This window comes from Microcaecilia unicolor, chromosome 2 (genome assembly GCF_901765095.1).
Source record: "Microcaecilia unicolor chromosome 2, aMicUni1.1, whole genome shotgun sequence".
In the NCBI taxonomy this organism is placed as follows: domain Eukaryota; kingdom Metazoa; phylum Chordata; class Amphibia; order Gymnophiona; family Siphonopidae; genus Microcaecilia; species Microcaecilia unicolor.
This window is the reverse complement of record NC_044032.1, coordinates 555062328-555081545: the sequence shown is the minus strand read 5'-3', so window position 1 is coordinate 555081545 and position 19218 is coordinate 555062328. Positions and strand designations below refer to the sequence as shown.

The window sequence follows — 19218 nt, the reverse complement described above, 5'->3', positions numbered from 1 at the left end:
ACGGACAGATCGCCTCCTTGGAGACCAGAATGCGGAGTTCCTCAAGGATCCCCCCTTTTGCCGACTATCTTCAACCTAATGATGATGCCATTAGCCAAACTCCTAGCCAATCAAAACCTTAACCCTTACATTTATGCCGACAACGTTACGAGCCATATCCCGTTCAAAAGTGACTTAAACGAAATAACCAACGAGATCAACCGGAGCTTCCAGACCATGCAGTCTTGGGCGGACTCATTCAAGCTAAAGCTCAACGCAGAAAAATCTCAGTGTCTAGTTCTCACCTCCCAACACAACACAAACAAATACCCCACAATAACCACACCCTACTTCACACATCCTATCTCAGAAAATCTGAAAATCCTTGGAGTCACTTTAGATCGAAACCTCACTCTCGACACCCACGCGAAGAACACGACGAAAAAAATGTTCCAATCGATGTGGAAACTCAAAAGAATAAAACCTTTTTTCCCAAGAAACATCTTCCGCACCCTAGTACAGTCATTGGTATTAAGCCACTTGGACTACTGTAACGCTCTGTACGCAGGCTGCAAAGAACAGACCATCAAAAAAACTCCAAACAGCCCAGAACACCGCAGCCAGACTCATTTTTGGAACACCTAAATACGAAAGTGCGAAACCCCTCAGAGAGAAACTGCACTGGCTCCCGCTCAAGGAGCGAATTGAGTTCAAGATCAGCACGACTGTTCACAAAATCATTCACGCAGATGCCTCACTCTATATGTTAAACTTAGTGGACTTACCGCCAAGGAATGCCAAAAGATCGGCCCGCAAATTCCTCAACTTGAACTTTCCCAGCTGTAAAGGAATGAAATACAAACAGGCTTATGCTACTACCTTTGCGTACAAAAGTACACAGTCTTGGAACGCACTACCCATGGCCCTAAAAACCATGACCAATCTAACCAGTTTTCGCAAAGCTTTAAAAACACATCTCTTCAACAGAGCCTACAAAAGTCACCCTCAATGAAACAAATCATTCCTTAAACCACCCAAGTACACCAAAACACCTCTCACACGACCTTACCTAACACCTTCTACCTAATTTCTTCTTTCACCTCAGCTTATGATCGACTGTTTTCTTATATCATGTAATGACGTTTTCATTTCCATACTCTGTAAGCCACATTGAGCCTGCAAAAAGGTGGTCCTGGGGAACTGAGGAACTGAGTTTGATTCCCACTTCAGTCACAGGCAGCTCCTTGTGACTCTGGGCAAGTCACTTAACCCTCCATTGCCCCATGTAAGCCGCATTGAGCCTGCCATGAGTGGGAAAGCGCGGGGTACAAATGTAACAAAAATAAAAAATAAATAAAATATATAGGTTTGTTTATAGGGCGATTAAATACCTAATTTCTGGATAGGAGGTGGAAGATCTCTAAATACTACTTTTACAGCAGGGTTTGAATATTTCCATGCGCCGGCTGAATATCAGGAAAATCAACCTTATGGTTGAAATTGATAAGAGAGCTCGTAAGTAAAATTAAAATATTTCATGTCTGCTTTTTCTTGGAAAGTAAAATTTTTATTAGTTTGATGTCCCAAAATACTGAAACATCTAGTTAATGAAATATGCTGCATAGAAATTTTACATTTGTTGCAGGATTTTTTGTTTTTGACATGCTGCTTCTCAAAGACTGAACTGCTAAGGTTAGTTGAGATGACGGGAAAAAGGTATTCACATAGTAGTTTAGAGTATTAGTGATAGTTTTTGAAGAAGCCTTGACCATATTTAATTGCTTGCAATAATCCTTTTTTGAGGAAGAAAAAGCTTTTAGCCGATAGCAGGGCTATGAGCTGTAAGTACAAGCTTTTGTGTATATCAAACAAGATTTGTTAAATGTTAAAAATAAGGGTAGAAGTGGTTTCCAGTATAAAAGTACCAGGTTGTTAAACAATTTAAGCATCGCCACTTGCAAAACAGTTTTTTGGCAGATTTTGTGGGTTGGTTTATCATTGCTTTCCCCGGTCATTTTTTAATTAAAGTCAGTTGATTGAATTGTGGAGCAAACTTAGGGGTCCTTTTACTAAGCTGAGCTAGTAAAACTGGGCTTAGCATGCCCCAGTAAGGGACATGCTAAGCCCATTTCCAGTGCAGCCGTAAAATAGGCATTTTTCTATTTATAGAGTTTCTGCCACAAACGTTTTAAAACATTAACCTGAGGATCACTTATCGCCTCGTATTTAGGAAGTGCTAAATGCTCCCACGTTATGCATGCACTAAGCAGTTAGCAGACCAGGGATGACAGCACACTGACTGACTGTTCCATGCCCCTTCTCCGTCTTGACACCCTCCCTCCAAAAATAAACCCTGCAGGCTTACAGTGGTGGAAATAAGTATTTGATCCCTTGCTGATTTTGTAAGTTTGCCCACTGACAAAGACATGAGCAGCCCATAATTGAAGGGTAGGTTATTGGTAACAGTGAGAGATAGCACATCACAAATTAAATCCGGAAAATCACATTGTGGAAAGTATATGAATTTATTTGCATTCTGCAGAGGGAAATAAGTATTTGATCCCCCACCAACCAGTAAGAGATCTGGCCCCTACAGACCAGGTAGATGCTCCAAATCAACTCGTTACCTGCATGACAGACAGCTGTCGGCAATGGTCACCTGTATGAAAGACACCTGTCCACAGACTCAGTGAATCAGTCAGACTCTAACCTCTACAAAATGGCCAAGAGCAAGGAGCTGTCTAAGGATGTCAGGGACAAGATCATACACCTGCACAAGGCTGGAATGGGCTACAAAATCATCAGTAAGACGCTGGGCGAGAAGGAGACAACTGTTGGTGCCATAGTAAGAAAATGGAAGAAGTACAAAATGACTGTCAATCGACAAAGATCTGGGGCTCCACGCAAAATCTCACCTCGTGGGGTATCCTTGATCATGAGGAAGGTTAGAAATCAGCCTACAACTACAAGGGGGGAACTTGTCAATGATCTCAAGGCAGCTGGGACCACTGTCACCACGAAAACCATTGGTAACACATTACGACATAACGGATTGCAATCCTGCAGTGCCCGCAAGGTCCCCCTGCTCCGGAAGGCACATGTGACGGCCCGTCTGAAGTTTGCCAGTGAACACCTGGATGATGCCGAGAGTGATTGGGAGAAGGTGCTGTGGTCAGATGAGACAAAAATTGAGCTCTTTGGCATGAACTCAACTCGCCGTGTTTGGAGGAAGAGAAATGCTGCCTATGACCCAAAGAACACCGTCCCCTCTGTCAAGCATGGAGGTGGAAATGTTATGTTTTGGGGGTGTTTCTCTGCTAAGGGCACAGGACTACTTCACCGCATCAATGGGAGAATGGATGGGGCCATGTACCGTACAATTCTGAGTGACAACCTCCTTCCCTCCGCCAGGGCCTTAAAAATGGGTCGTGGCTGGGTCTTCCAGCACGACAATGACCCAAAACATACAGCCAAGGCAACAAAGGAGTGGCTCAGGAAGAAGCACATTAGGGTCATGGAGTGGCCTAGCCAGTCACCAGACCTTAATCCCATTGAAAACTTATGGAGGGAGCTGAAGCTGCGAGTTGCCAAGCGACAGCCCAGAACTCTTAATGATTTAGAGATGATCTGCAAAGAGGAGTGGACCAAAATTCCTCCTGACATGTGTGCAAACCTCATCATCAACTACAGAAGACGTCTGACCGCTGTGCTTGCCAACAAGGGTTTTGCCACCAAGTATTAGGTCTTGTTTGCCAGAGGGATTAAATACTTATTTCCCTCTGCAGAATGCAAATAAATTCATATACTTTCCACAATGTGATTTTCCGGATTTAATTTGTGATGTGCTATCTCTCACTGTTACCAATAACCTACCCTTCAATTATGGGCTGCTCATGTCTTTGTCAGTGGGCAAACTTACAAAATCAGCAAGGGATCAAATACTTATTTCCACCACTGTATGTGCGCAATCGGCAAAACTAATGCAGAGTGCTTTAACAGATCATGCGTTAGGCTCTTTTCCTGCACTGAGCACCCGTTGGGTGCTTAACGCAGCTTACTGAAAGGGTCCCGTAGACAGTATTTGTGTTTAAACTCTTTTTGGCTGTGTCAGCAAATTGTTTTCCAGTTGGACTTTGCCATAGGAAACGGTCTCATTTAAACGAATATGCAAAGGGGTTGAACTTTGTAGTTAGCATTTGTTGTTGAGGCTTCAAGCCATAGCTTCTGACCAGTAGCACACATTTCATAACATTCTTAATTAGTTACCTTAAATAGTAAATATCAAAAGTACAATCTTTCATTAGTCACCCTATGCTTTAGGTTAATGGAGGCCAAGCATTATGTTTTTGAAAGTCAGTGGCTATTGTTAATGTGCTGCTGCTCACAAGTTTCCAGTTTCCCCTAACTCCTCCATTTTGTGTACCTGTATGTGACTGTAATTTTCTTCTAAAGTGATTGGGATGATTAAGTGATTTAAAAAAAAACCTACTATTGCTTCACATTGTGTTAATAATGATACTGTGCTCAAAAACTGTAAATCTTTAATGAATACTTGTGAAGGATTTTTATATGTGAAGGATCTAATATAATAAAACGCACCGTGAACGTTCTAATGAGGACAACGTTCTGTGAAGCCCTGAAGCCCTGAAGCCATGCCCTGAAGCCATCTGACGTCACTGAAGCTGTAGGGTTCGTGGATTCGTGGTGTGAAGCCTCCCTTCAAGCCAGCCAGCCAGCCGTCTCTGCCCCGCCCTCGCGACAAAACAAACAAATCCGGAAGCGAAACGTCAGGGAAGGAGGCGGCGCTCCCGACGTCTAGCCTTCCCTTCGCTGTGTTCCGCCTTCAAAATAAGGCGGAACACAGCGAAGGGAAAGCTACACGTCGGGAGCGCCGCCTCCTTCCCTGACGTTTCGCTGCCGGAAACGCCACGGAGGCAAATTGAAAAAGAAGAAAAAAAAAAACAAAACGATGCATGGATGCGAAGGGGGGACATGGATGCGAAGGGGGGGAGGAGAAGAGGGCGGGCCAGGCTGGGACATGGGATAGAGAGGAGCATGGATGCGAGGGGGGGGGGGTCATGGAAGGGAGAGAGGGGACTTGCTGGAAAAGGATGAATGGAGGCGGCAGGGGACAGAGGAGCATGGATGGGCATGGATTGCGAGGGCAGGGCTCAGGGAGAGAGGGGAATTGCTGGAAATGGATGAATGGAGGGGGCAGGGGACAGAGGAGCATGGATTGGGAGGGCAGGACTCAGGGAGAGAGGGAAATTGCTGGCTAGGGATGAATAGAGGAGACAGATGGGCATGGATGGATATGGATTGCAGGGCAGGCCTCAGGGAGAGAGGGCAATTGCTGGATAGGGATGAATGGAGGGGCCAGGTGACAAAGGAGCATGGATGGGCATGGATTGGAAGGGCAGGACTCAGGGAGAGGGGAAATGCTGGATAGGGATGAATGGAGGGAACAGATGGGCATGGATGGATATGGATTGCAGGACAGGCCTCAGGCAGAGAGGGAAAATGCTGGATAGGGATGAATGGAGGGGGCAGGTGACAGAGAAACATGGATGGGCATGGATTGGGAGGGCAGGGCTCAGGGAGAGAGGGGAATTGCTGGAAAGGGATGAATGGAGGGGGCAGGGGACAGAGGAGCATGGATGGGCATTGATTGGGAGGGCAGGGCTCAGGGAGAGAGGGGAATTGCTGGAAAAGGATGAATGGAGGGGCCAGGGGACAGATGGCCATGGATTGGGAGGGCACGGCTCACACTCTCTCTCTGATATACAATGTCTTTCTGACTCTCACTCTCACACACTCTGTCTCACACTGTATCACATTCACTCTCTATGTGCCACACAGTCACTCACACACTCGCTTGGTCTCATACACTCACTCAAACAGAGAATCTGTGTCTCACACACACTCTCTCTCTCGCCCACACACACACACTCTCTCTCACACTGTGTCTCACATACACACTTGCACACACTCTCATTCTCACACACACACTCTCTCACAAACACACTCACACCCAGACTCACTCTCTCTCACACACACTCACACTTTCACTCTGACTCTCAAACAGTCACTCTCACATACACTCTCCCAAACATACACACTCCGAGGAAAACCTTGCTAGCGCCCGTTTCATTTGTGTCAGAAACGGGCCTTTTTTACTAGTTTTTATATAAGCCAACAAAAACATAGAATGCCTTAATTTTATATTGTCTAATGCAAGTGAGCACTTTGGAATAGATGTTAATCCTACACAGTTGCTAGATTTTGCTATACAGTGTGAGCGCTCTTGGTAGTGTGTATTTGTTCTGATTTTGCCATTTAACCCAGAGCTACCATGCTAATGTTTAAATTTATTTTAATGAAGAAAAATTAATTTTACCAAATGTATGTATGTTAGAATTTATTCTAAAAATAGGAATTTTTATTAGTTTGTTGGCAAATGCAAGGGGGTTTTATATTGCAGTAGTTCTCCTGTCAACACTTAAACCTATGTGTGTTTCTTCTGTCTTCTGAAAAGTACTCTGGAGACACAAGTATGGTTTTGTAGAGCTTTTCTTATAGTCTGAGTGGTCTTAATATAGTATATTCAGCTGCTTAGTTAATGGTGTTTGTCATAGGCAGCAAAATCTCTTAATAGCTGGGGGGAAAGGGTCTCTGGCAGAAAATTAGTTCCCTCCAAGTATTTTCCTCTCTATTGGTGCTTTCTGAGTTTAATGTAGCATTTTTTGTTCCCGCAAATTGAGTTGTGATTTAAAAAATAAACATTTAAGTTTCTTATGTGGTGGCATTGAGTATGCGTGTTCTTCAGATCATTTAGCTTTCAGTATCACAGTGAAAGGCAATATTGAGAACAGCCTTTGGGTTTGATTTTTCTCTGCTGTGGTTGGGAAGCCCTGTGAATTCTTTTGCTCTTTCTTTGTTACTACAATTTTCATGCTTTAAAGCTGAGCTGAAAAAATTACCCTGAACTCAAGGATCCCTTTTAATTTGGTGTGCGCTCACCTGCCCCTGTAAATCGAAGAGAGATTCACAGCAATGATTAATTCTGCTGCACGTGCAAGCACTTTTTTCAGCTGTCAGATCTGAGAGAAGTCATACGACACTTGTGCAATACTGTCTGATTCATAGCTTTTACCCCACACTGTGAAAACTGCAGCTATGTCACACAGTTGTGCCTTAAACATTTTACATGCTGGTTTACTGATTTTAAATAACTATCGGAAGAAGACTATTCATTGAATTATTTTGCCAGTACAATACCTTACTGTGGATTTGTTTGGAGGATATAATTGTTTCTATAGTTCTTATGCAATTATTATAATACATTTTTAAAGTAATATATACACACACTATTGTTGGCATACCTTAACAAATAGAAATGAGATCAAACCCGCTGAATGTTTAAAACAATTTTTTGTTAAAATTGTATCCATATTAGTATCTTGAGGAAATGTGCCTTACAAATACTTCATGCTCTGTGGTAGGGGCCATAAGTGACAGTTGTTAGAAAGATATATAGTTTTTTTTGAAAACCAGTATTTAAGTCACTTCAGAATCTTGATCAGTTTCTTAAAATATTTTATTCAAGATCAGCAGTAAAAGGGTTAAATTATTCAGAGCCTAATTAAATCAGTAATATTAGCGGAACAATTTATAACATGTCTGCAGATGTACTATAATTTTAATTGCAGGTGTCGTTTAATCCCATTTTAAGAGAAAATTATTTTAAAAGGTTTAAACAAGTCAGCTTGTAACTCTGATCAAGATTTGGAAAGTGAAAGTAAAAGAAAGCAAATGAAGGATTTAGATTACCCATTAGTTTGCTTTGAAAGGTTTTCCAAATGAGCAGGAAAACTAAAACCTTGATGTAAAAAATTGTATAGTGATCTTAATCTATCATGAAAAGGTGCTAAGAAAGAAGACAAGGTAGCTTCAGGTTTTTGAATGATTTTCACCATTGGGATAGCAGCGGGTGGGCAGGCAGATGCCTGCTCAGAGTAGAACCTATTGCCATTTTTCTCCATTGATAGAGTAGCCTTTCAGAGTCAATGAGCTCTGTCAAGGCTACAACTTCATAGACCTGAGAGGCGGTTTGAGGGGTCAGCCCTTTTCAGGTTCGCTGTGATGCAAATGAACTTTAATGCTTAAACAACTATTGGAATTTTTATGTCTGCTCCTTGTTCTTTTTTCTTCACAAAGTCATTGACGAGACATTCAGTGCTTTTTAAATTGGAAGTTTCATTGTGCTAAAGACCTAGTACAGATTTACGGAGGGCTGAAAGCAGTTAGATCATGTTCTTTTCATGGTGCGATTAGAATCAAATCGATTTCCCTACAGCCTTCAGCATTCAGATGGCAATTTTAACAAAGCTTGGGGGCTAGACAAGGGACAAAACGACTGAACTGAATGTTAATTACATTCTGCAGCCTTATTTTCTTTTGATTTGGAGCTGACTGGCAACTAAATTAACAAAAAGTGTGACCATAACTGCTGCCCTATTTTCATTTAAAAGGAGAGCAGTGTCTAAAAGGCTATCTTTATAAAGAAACAAGCGAGGTCTGCTGATCATTGTTAGCTAGGGCACTGTTTGAAAAAATTTACTAAAGACTGAACTTGAAAAATTGTTTTAATCTAGTTACTGGCTCTCGTGTTCATCTGCAAAAATTTCTGTAATCAGGATTGCCCCCAAAATGATAGCAATTATGAATCTTGAGTAATTAACTATATGCAGAGTTTAAAATGTTGTTTGAGTAGGAGATTTATATATATATATATATATATATATATATATATATATATATATAAACTGGAGAATGCATGGTAATGAATATTACAATAATCTCCTCTATATTACTTTTTTTGAAAAAATTGCTAGTCAGTACATAAGAGTATGTGATGATTGCTGTGTGGGGCACTAAAGCCAGTTTGCTTATTCAGCATGAAATGTTTTTCTCTCTTTTTGTAAGCAAGCTGCAGCTGCACGAAGTTGCATTTTGGCTTTGTGGCAATTGTGGGTCACTGTGCATCTGCAACTGTCAGTCTCATCTCGACACCTGGCATTGTGATTTATCCTCCAGCACATCACAGTTTGAACTGAATGCTGTTATGGCCATCATAAGAATGCAAATGTTCAAGTAAACATGAGAAAATGTGCAAAGAATGGCCCTATAGACCACAAAACAACAGCACACTAGAAACAGTGCAGTAAAGTAATTCAGAATGATGTCTTTTAATGGGTAAAGTGAGTGAGCCAAAATGTCCTTTCTTCTGAAATGTATATGTCTATGCATCTTTTTGAGTTCTGGAAGATCTTGTTGTAACTCATAGCTTTAATGAGCATTTGGCAAGATTAATATACATTAGTGCAACATGTATATGAAGGAGCAAATGGAAGAGAGCATAAGTAATCTTCTCAGAGGAATAAGCATACTTGTGAACTGGCTTGGCCAATGTTTGAAAACTAAGATACTGGGCTAGATGGACAATTGGTCTGACCCAGTATGGCTACTCTTACGTTCTTATGAAAGCCATATGCTTTAATTAGGACTTCAATTTATTTTAATTACTATGTTGGCATGCATGGAAATAGGACTGCGTTTACATAGGTGGGTAACACTCTCTTGAAAATTAATACTTGGTAACATACTATATTGTCATTCATTGTAGCAGCTTACTCCTCACTGAAACAAGTTTCATGAGATGGACTATACTAGACCAGTATTTGGTATTTAAATGTATCCTGGACCGGCCCAGCAGCTGAAGTGCAATGCTGGAGACCTGGATTTGGTTCTTGGAATTTTGCAGTCATAGGGAATTTGAAGTATGACTTAATAACAATACCTAATGACTGGTTTACGGGTGTGCTTGTTTAGAGGGAGTTATTTATTTAGTAATATTTTAGTACATGTGTCAGCACAACATTCAAAGCAATTTGCAAACTCCATAGTGTTGCACCTGAATAATTTTGTCCACATATAAAATTCACCATCCTTCAGTTCTTCCTCCCTCCCTGACTATCCCAAAGCATTCCTATTGTTTTTCTGTTTTATTGTTTTATTGTTACACCTTAAATATGTTTCTGGGGGGTTCTTTTTTCTAAATATCAGATCATTTTCTTTCGCGTCTCAAATCTAAAGATATAGAATTCCACAGAACAGGCCCACCAGAGAGAGACACTTGGTGGCTAGTACTTTGAAGTCCTATTCGATCCGGTGCAACCAGCAATTGTTGCTGTGAGAATCTCAGTATTCTTAGAACCTAGAGCATTAATAGTGCAAATATTTAGGTCCCTTGTCATGTAGTGCCTTAAAAGGTAGGTAGCTCCATAGGGTGCCAGTGTAATGTAATTAAATGGTCTATGCCTTTCAGCTAGTGGACTGCTATGATGGCTGGACTAAGAGGAGATTGACAAAATGGTGGAAAATCAATGGCTTCTGAAAGCGAGAGTCATATAGAGTTGGTAGACCAAAAGAGTAGGAGGAAAGTTGCCAGGTAAAAACTCTTCTCTCATAGCTTACAAGTCTGAGGAGAGCAATGATATTCATGAGCAAAATCTACCAATTTGAACAGTATCCTAATCGATTTTTAGTTTCGCTTTTAAATAGATTCTGACAAGTCAAGTTTTTCTAAACAGGATGCTGGATAAGTTTACTAAATTGAACATCTACTTATCACTTCTGTCCATAGAGTTGGAATTTTCAACAATTGGAAATCAGGCTCAAAAAATATGTTTCAGCTACTGTTAAGGTGTAATTCATTTGAAGTTGGCGACACACTTATTTTCAAAAAGCCATAGGGTTGTTTTATTTCTGTTTGTCATTTTTTTAAAATTCTGGTTACTGTTTAACACCAGAGAAGCTTTGCTGCAATTGGAGACCACCCTGTACTCAGTCACTGTCCTGTATTTTCCCCCTTTTCACACACAATGCAGCTGCAAAACAGAGTTTTTCTAAAACCAGTCAAGAGTAAAATTCTCTCTCATTTGTCTTTCAGACACGAAGATCGATTGAGAAGTTATTAGAATGGGAAAACAATAGGTTATACCACAAGGTGAGTGCCGCAGGGAGCAGCTTCGTACGTTTGGGGTGTGAATTGCACAGTATGGAAACAGATGCTTTTGTTGGACTGAAAATATGAAAGGTGGACAAATGGGTTAGTCTGCATGCTGCAATAAAACAAGACTCATTTTTCTTCTTTTTCTATCCCCCTCTTCCAGCTGTGCTTGCACTGGAGACTGAGCAAAAGGAAATGTGAAACGAATAACATGATGGAATATGTAAGTTAAAGGGCTGTTTTGTGAGTTTCTCTATTAAATGATCATTTATTTTGCTTCTGATCTTATTCTTTTCATGATTATTAATCAGCAAAGGTGTCGGGAGCTTAATCGCTTGAGTGGATGGATTTTCTACGGTTCAAAGATGCATGGGCTCATGTGCAGGACTGATTTATAAAGTTATGAATGACCCGAAAACAAGGCTGCACTGTGCTCTGAAAAATAATAAATTAATTGCCAAGATAAAATAGCTTGAGCGTGTGTTGATGGAGTGTGAAATTTTAGATGCTGTATAAAGAATAAGCAGAACTTTGGTTACGCAGCAAGTCCGAGGCTTGATTAGCATTATATAAAACAGCCATATCAAAGTATGGAAGAAGACCTTTCAACCAAACTGCTGGAGCTTAAGAAACCTTTAGCCTTTTTGCTTTTTAACTGCCCCATTGCTCAGAAGTCTTGATAACATTTTAATGATGTTCTTAAAGATGTTACTTTTATAGTTAGCTAAACAAATAAACAGTCACTAGTCTTCTGCTTAGTTTCTTTCAGTTAAAGAGATGAAAGGGGCAGTGCGGTGTTTCACAGTATAAAACTCCATGCTGCAAACTTTGTTGGAGAGTCGATTTTGTATGGGGGAGGTTCACCAAGGAACCTTTTGTGATACGGTGCGCTCATGCTGGATACCCTCTTACTAAAATATCTCCTTCCATGTGAAAGTCTTAGCAGCTTATTGATGCTTGTGTGCATCATAGTATGCAATTTGAAAGGACTGAGGAGTTAGTTTTGCTTTTGAAATTGTTTAATGCTGTCTTCAGGACATTAAATATATGCAGTGTTAAAGGACTAAGAACACTTGACAAGCAGTAGGGACCTTCTTAAAGTCATCCAGTACATGTATCCTAATCCTTCACTGTATAGTCCTGCTTAAAAGGTCTCATAGAAATTAGCTACAGTGTACATGCAGAATTATACCCAGAAAAGGGTTAACTGTTAATGTAGGTTAGCCTTGGAAGAAACATTTAGCATAAAACTTTTTAACATACAGCCTTTTTATTATATGGTGTTTTTTTTCTGTTCTTTGAAACAATGCATTGGTAATATGATATAAAAAGATTTAAATTAAAATGGCATTTAAATAGTTGAAAATTGCCTTAAAATCATCTTTGCTCAGTTAACATTTCTCCCTCTTCCACTTTCGTGCTGTTAAGACCTTTTTCTAGATTGAGGCATAAAAGGCTTTAAAAATGCTTTTGTACAAAATGGCTCTATTCAATTAACTGAATACCCTAGGTTTTTGTATCTCTATTATATCAAACATGTTAATTTAAGGTGATGAAAGACATGACTGAAATTCTGCAACAGGAAAAAATGTGGCACGAATACTGAGACATAATGAAGCTTCCAGACTAAGTGTTAACAAGATCCTCTTTCTGCAGAGGTGCTTAGGCAAGACCAGCTGATTCAGGCCTCTCTGGACTCCGTGTCTATCTCTTACAAAGGATTTTTCTACACTTTAAAAAGCTACCTTAAAATGTATTCAAATAGAACCTTTGGGAAATTTGAGGGAAGAATGTTTATAGTCCAAGCAGGGGACTTCTGTGAAGTATGTAAAATGACTAACAGATGAATGCCATTTCACTGTGAAGTATGTAAAATGACTAACAGATGAATGCCATTTCACTATGAAGTAAACAAGCATGTTTTTTTTATTTTTTTTTAATCTTAACATAACAAATATGCCACAGTCTAGTCTGTCTTTGCAGCTAGTTCTGAAGTCTGTGTAGCACAAGAAAATTTCCTATCTTTCTAAAGGCAAAAGATTTTCACACTTAATTTTCTGGGTCAGTCAAATTCTTATGGGTCAGTCAAATTCTTATAATTTTACGTTCATCTCTAAAACGTACATGTTGCTTGTTATGAAAATTCCAAATACCAGTAGTATATTAATATATCCATGCCTCAGAGAGGTATAGCTCAATGGGATTGCTACTTTCCATTAAAAATTCCAACTGGTTTCTCTCTCTTTGTGTGTTAATGTGATGAACATGGAATATATGTAGTTCATACTCTTTTTAAATGTGGCCATTAGTGTGCGGCCATTTTAAAAAATTACTATGGGAACACTTACCGCCATTCATTTTGTAGGTGGTAAGGGCTCACACATTATCCCTGTACTAACCAGTTAGTGTGCAATAATGTAGATGCACTAATTGTTTAGTGTAGGAACACCGGCTCTCTGCCCTTAACATGCTCCCTCAAAAAAAAAAAAATTAGCATGCGCACATTTTGAAGTTACCACAGGAAGTCTGAGGATGTCTTGAGATACTCGTTTTTAGCTACGCATAACCTACTTATAAAAGGAGTCTTTAGTTTGTGAGACCTCCTAGGACAGAAAAATACACTGCTTCGATAGACTTGCAGGTAATGTATAAGAAAATTAAATGCAATCATTTGCGTGAATACTTCAGAAGCATCTCAGTTAAGAGGAGAATATTCAGTTTACTTATTTTTCTTTCTGTGTTTTGAAATTCAGTTTTATTGATCTTTAGTGGTATTCATATTGCAAAGTTCTTTAGATTATTTTTATTTCTATGATGATAGATGGAATGGTGTCTTATTTCTTGCTAAACTCAAAGCAGATTAAGATACCAGTATTAATTTGAATTTTATATCATTGTTCTACAAATATAGAACTCCATTTGAAGCATGCTGCTTGTTGTGAAAATTCTGAATGTTACTGTTATACTAGTAACTCTAATGTGATATTAAGAGAGCTGAAATTTAGAGGAAGAGAGTACATTTAAATTTGCCTTTCAAATGTATTCTTGGAAAGAAGAAGCTATCCCCGTATAATTCCTCCTAAATGTCTGTTTTCTCATAAAAAAAATTTTGAACCTTGTAACTTATTGGTTAAAAATTAGCCTGTGCTCTGCTTTAACATGTTTAGTGGTCTGTCAACCATATGTTTGTTCTCCTTTTGATACTTTGTGGGTGTTGCAGTTTACTGCTCTTGGTCCCGCACATGCTGTGTAGCATCATTTCCTAATGACCTTCAAATTAAATAGGGTGTACTTCAGGGCCTGATTATCTGACCTTTAGTTTTTGTTGGGAGTTCTGAATAGAAATCCTAGCAGAAAAAGATTTTCAGGAAAGTTTGTTCAAAGGCTTTGATATGACTTTCTTGTTTGAATATAATTAGATTGCTAATACTCATAAAACGATTGATCTTCTCCTTTCTTTTCTTTTTCTTGACAGGTCATCCTTATAGAATTTTTACCAAAGACACCAATTTTTCGTCCTGATTAGCATTCTCTCTCTTTTTTTTTTTTTTATTTCAAGAGACTTATCCAAGTATGTTTTTCCAGTGGTGCCTTACTTGATGCTCTTCTGATGTCGGCATGAAATTGGTTCAACAGACCCTCATGATTTATTTTTTTTTAAATATACAGATCATACCCCCTGTATGTGGAATTGTCACATCATTTGGCAAAAGATATTCCATTTGCCTTGTCTTGGGAATATATCCACAATTTTAGAATCAATTGGTTCCATTGGTCTTTCTGCAGTTATATATTTTAAAATAGCTTAAAATTAAGCAAAGATTGGTAACCGTTAATATGGACATCAAGTATTTTATAAAACTTTACCATTGGCATTTAAATAACTTGTAATATCACCTTATCAGACATAACTTTGTGTACATCTAACATCTATGTTTACTTTTTCACTTTATTTAATATTACAAACTAGCCACAGAATGATGGGCTTTTGTTACCTCTAGTAACATTTTGGTGACCAGAATGTGACTGGAAGACTTAACAAATGTGTTTTCATTCATTCAAATAAACAAAAAAGTCATGTCTACTGGTTCTGCACATATCTTGCCTTCAGTGCTAATCATCAGACACATTTGTTCTTTATCGAGCAAGAATTTCAAAACAGAGCTTGCATGTTTGTGATTATATCAGAGGCGAGGACCAGAAAATGCACTAGTAGTGCAGCTTATCTTGCATCTTTCTTTGAGTTGATGCCATAAATGATGGCTTCATTTTAATTAACATTTTTGTAGTTATGACGCCACGAAAGGTGGTATATCAAGTCAAATAAGCATAGTTTACCTGCTCTTGTTCACAGGAACACAAAATATTGGTGGTAGATTGTCCAAGAAGATTTTGTTTGTTTAGTTGGGCAAACATTTGCATGAAATGCAGTTTTGACAATACAATTCAAAACTGTAGGAAGTTAAAACAGGGGTAATTTATACTCTGAGATTAAAAATCTATTGGATGATGAATATCCCACCCTGCTATGTATCAGTCTGAGTTTACACAGTTTATTTTGTGCACCACTGTACAAATTATAAATTGAAATATATGATATGATGTTGGGTCTGGGCAATTGTCAGATCATTTTGTTTGTCAGTTGGACAGTTCTTTATGCATATACTTCATTTTTGAACAGCTTGTTAATGGGCTTAAAGCTTTTGTTTATAATACTGATCTTAGAAACATTAGTGGAAACTAAGAACTGGTTTTTTTTTTCATGTAGCTGTGGTATTCAGCAATAATGTGAAATAATTTTGAGAAACAAATATGCTTGCTTTGTTCAGTATTTGTACTAACGACAAGTTGATACCACTAAAAGAATAGCTCCTGTTTAAACTTTATGAATGTTATTTGTGTGAGTTGATTCTCTATCTATAGAAATATAGATGTGTGTGTGTATATGTGAAAAAAAGATAATATAGACACACACATATACATACATAATGAATGTATATTTTAACCACTCCACTGAAGGAAGTATATTCTTTAGTTCATCCTCGTTAGCAGTGGATCTTGTACCTGTATTTCTTCCTTTTGATTAAAAAGTTGAGTTTTCTTTGAATAGTTCTCATGATTTTTTTTTTTATTCCATGAAGTTAGAAACCTGCATTTGCTGGGCCTTAAGTTAGACCTCTTTCTTTAGGAGTCATGTCTAATAGCTTGTTTCCTAACATTTTTTTCTGGTACCTAAGGTTGTTTTTCCAGCAGTAGTTTTTTAAAAAGTTTATGTAACCTGAATTCCAGTGCTTTTCATATTATAATTCTGAGAATTATGTGCACAGCCACATCTGGATATAGGATGGGTTGGTAGTGAAGGATATGCACCTAGAAGGAACAGTGCTCAAGTACTGCTGAGCACACAAAACTATATAAGGTGATATAGTAACTTGTAAGGGTCTCACACAGTTGGTAGAGAAGAAGGCAGATTCATATTTCTTGTGATTTATCCTATCTCATAATTGCCACTGTATTTAGAAGTCTAGCATTGCTGTGCACAGCTAGTTTTGACAATAGTGCCTATAATGGCTATCAAAGACACAGAGGAGGTAATTTTATATGCTTTCACCTAGTTTTAGACTCTTACGAAGATGCTTAAATACCCTCTTAGAAAATGCCAGTTTGCATGAAAGTGCTCAAGTAAGTTTCATGGCATGCACTGTAAGCATGCATATAGATCACGGGCAGAGTTTGCACTTAAATGTGTAGATTATAAAATTCATTAATTTACATGTGGTTTTTCACATCTGCTGTAGTATTTTATAAAGTCAAGTCGGCACATACTTTGTAAATTATCTGTACATTTGAGAATGGAACATACAATAGAGGCAGAACAGAGGTTGTCCCTTTTGTAGAATTGTATCAGCTGCTATTAAAGGATTACAGCAGAGATAATGTCTTTCTAATGAATTAGACCATTTGCAATATATGTTCTGGAAATCTGGATATTAGTTTGTCCCCCTAACGTAGATGTGAGCTCCAAGAGAGCGCATAGCTGTAGTCAAAGTAACCATCCTGGATGACCTACTGGTAGGGAGGAGGCTGACATTTTTTAATCACAGGTGACCCCTTTTAACCTCCGACTGGTGGTTTCTTCAAATAGTCCATCTCAGTTATGCTGTGCATTGGCATCAAAAAAACACCAAATTGCCCACTTAGAACGTGGTTCAGATCTCAGCACAAGCAGGTACTAGAGGAAATCTCCACCCCACCCTTCTACAGGCCAGTACAGTTGAACTCGTGCCAACAGGGGGTGAAGGGAAGGGATTCTCCAAAGTTCCAGTTACATCCTTGTGCACAGAAAATGAGAGGATTTTGTCCTATCCTAGACCTAAGGGCCTTGAATAAATTCATGGTCAATGAAAAGTTCAGGATGATTTCTCTGGGCACTCTTTTCTCCCCATGGTTCAGGAAAATGATTGGCTGTACTCTCTGTATTTAAATACTTATACTCACATTTCGATACTTCCCAGTCACAGGCAGTATCTCAGATTTCAAATAGGGATACGCTGTTGCCAGTTTCGTGTACTGCCATATGGCTTTGTGTCAGCTCCCAGGGTCTTCACGAAATGTCAAGCAGTAATAGTGATGTATCTACACAGGCTATGAATGTATGTATTTCCTTATCTGGACGATTGGCTGGTCAAGAGCACATCATAGGAGAGAGCATCAGAGTCAATGCACCTAAGTATTTGCATGTTTAGAGTTACTAAGATTTGTCATAAACTACCCCAAGTCTCACCTTCTCCCAGTACAGTGATTGGAATGCATAGGAGCCTTGCTAGATACATTGCAGGCTTGGGCTTTTCTTCTACAAACAGAAGCAGAGGCTTTCATTGCTCACCTTGCAAATCCAAAGCAGCACGCAGGTCACAGCTCAGCAAACGTTGAGATTGATGGGCCACATGGCCTCAACAGTGCATTGTCACACCCACGACACTTCTTCATTTGAGAGAAGCCCAGTAGACCCTATCTTCAAGTGGTCTCAAGTGTCTGGATACCTAGTGAATGTCATCCAGATTCCTCCAGAGTTGACTCATGCCCTTTTCTGGTGGACAATTCAGACAAATTTGACTGTGGGACTACCATTCCAAGTTCTACCTTCTCAGGTGGTACTAATGGATGCATCCAACCTAGGGTGGGGGAGCTCATGTAGATGATCTTCACGCCCAGGGGACTTGGTCTACTCAGGAAACAGATCTCCATATCAGTCTCCTCAAGCTCAGGGCCATTTGGAACATAAGAATATAAGAACAGCCATACTGAGTCAGACAAATGGCCCATCTAGCCCAGTTTCCTTCTTCCAACAGTGACCAATCCTGGCAGAAACCCAAATAGTAGCAACATTCCATGCTACCAATCCCAGGACAAGCAGTGACTTCCCCCATATGTCTCAATAACAGACTATAGACTTTCCTCCAGGAACTTGTCCAAACCTTTTTTAAACCCAGATACATTAACCACAATTACCACATCCTTCAGCAATGAATTCCAGAGCTTAACTATTGCTTGAGTGAAAAAAAATGTCCTATTCATTTTAAAGTATTTCCATGTAATTTCATTGGGTGTCCCCTGTACTTTTACTTTTTTAAAGAATGAAAAATCAATTCACTTCTACCTGTTCTACACCACTCAGGATTTTGTAGACCTCAATCATATCCCTCCTCGGCCATCTTTTCTAAGCTGAAGAGCCCTAACCTCTTTAGCTTTTCCTCATATGAGAGGAGTTCCATCTCCCTTTATCATTTTGTTAGCTCTTTGTACCTTTTCTAATTCCACTATATCTTTTTAGAGATACAGTGACCAAAATTGAACGCAATACTGAAAGTGAGGGCACACCATGGAATGATACAGAGGCACTATAATAATCTTGGTCTTACCATCCCTTTCCTAATAATTCCTAGCATCCTATTTGCTTTTTTGGCAGCCGCCACACACTGGTCAGAAGATTTCAGCATATTGTCTACAATGACATCTAGATTTTTTTTCTTGGGTGCTGATTCCTAAGGTTGGAAAACCAAATTATTCTTATCCAAAAGGACAAGCAGGTTGCAATGTTTTATATAAACAAGCAGGGGGTACGGGATCCTACCCCTTGTGTCAGGAAGTAGTAGGGATGTGGCAGT

General features: G+C 39.2%; 1 protein-coding gene across 1 annotated transcript in view; it reads left to right on the top strand.

The window, feature by feature from the left end:
- The window catches only part of CHIC2 (cysteine rich hydrophobic domain 2), a 99340-nt gene extending 80949 nt beyond the window's left edge, over positions 1–18391 (top strand). The window contains exons 4-6 of the mRNA XM_030191390.1: positions 10991–11047; positions 11214–11273; positions 14526–18391. Of these exons, the coding sequence (XP_030047250.1) occupies positions 10991–11047; positions 11214–11273; positions 14526–14576 (168 nt within the window). The 3' untranslated portion in view covers positions 14577–18391. The remainder of the gene's footprint in view (positions 1–10990; positions 11048–11213; positions 11274–14525) is intronic.
- Positions 18392–19218: the final 827 nt, after the last annotated feature.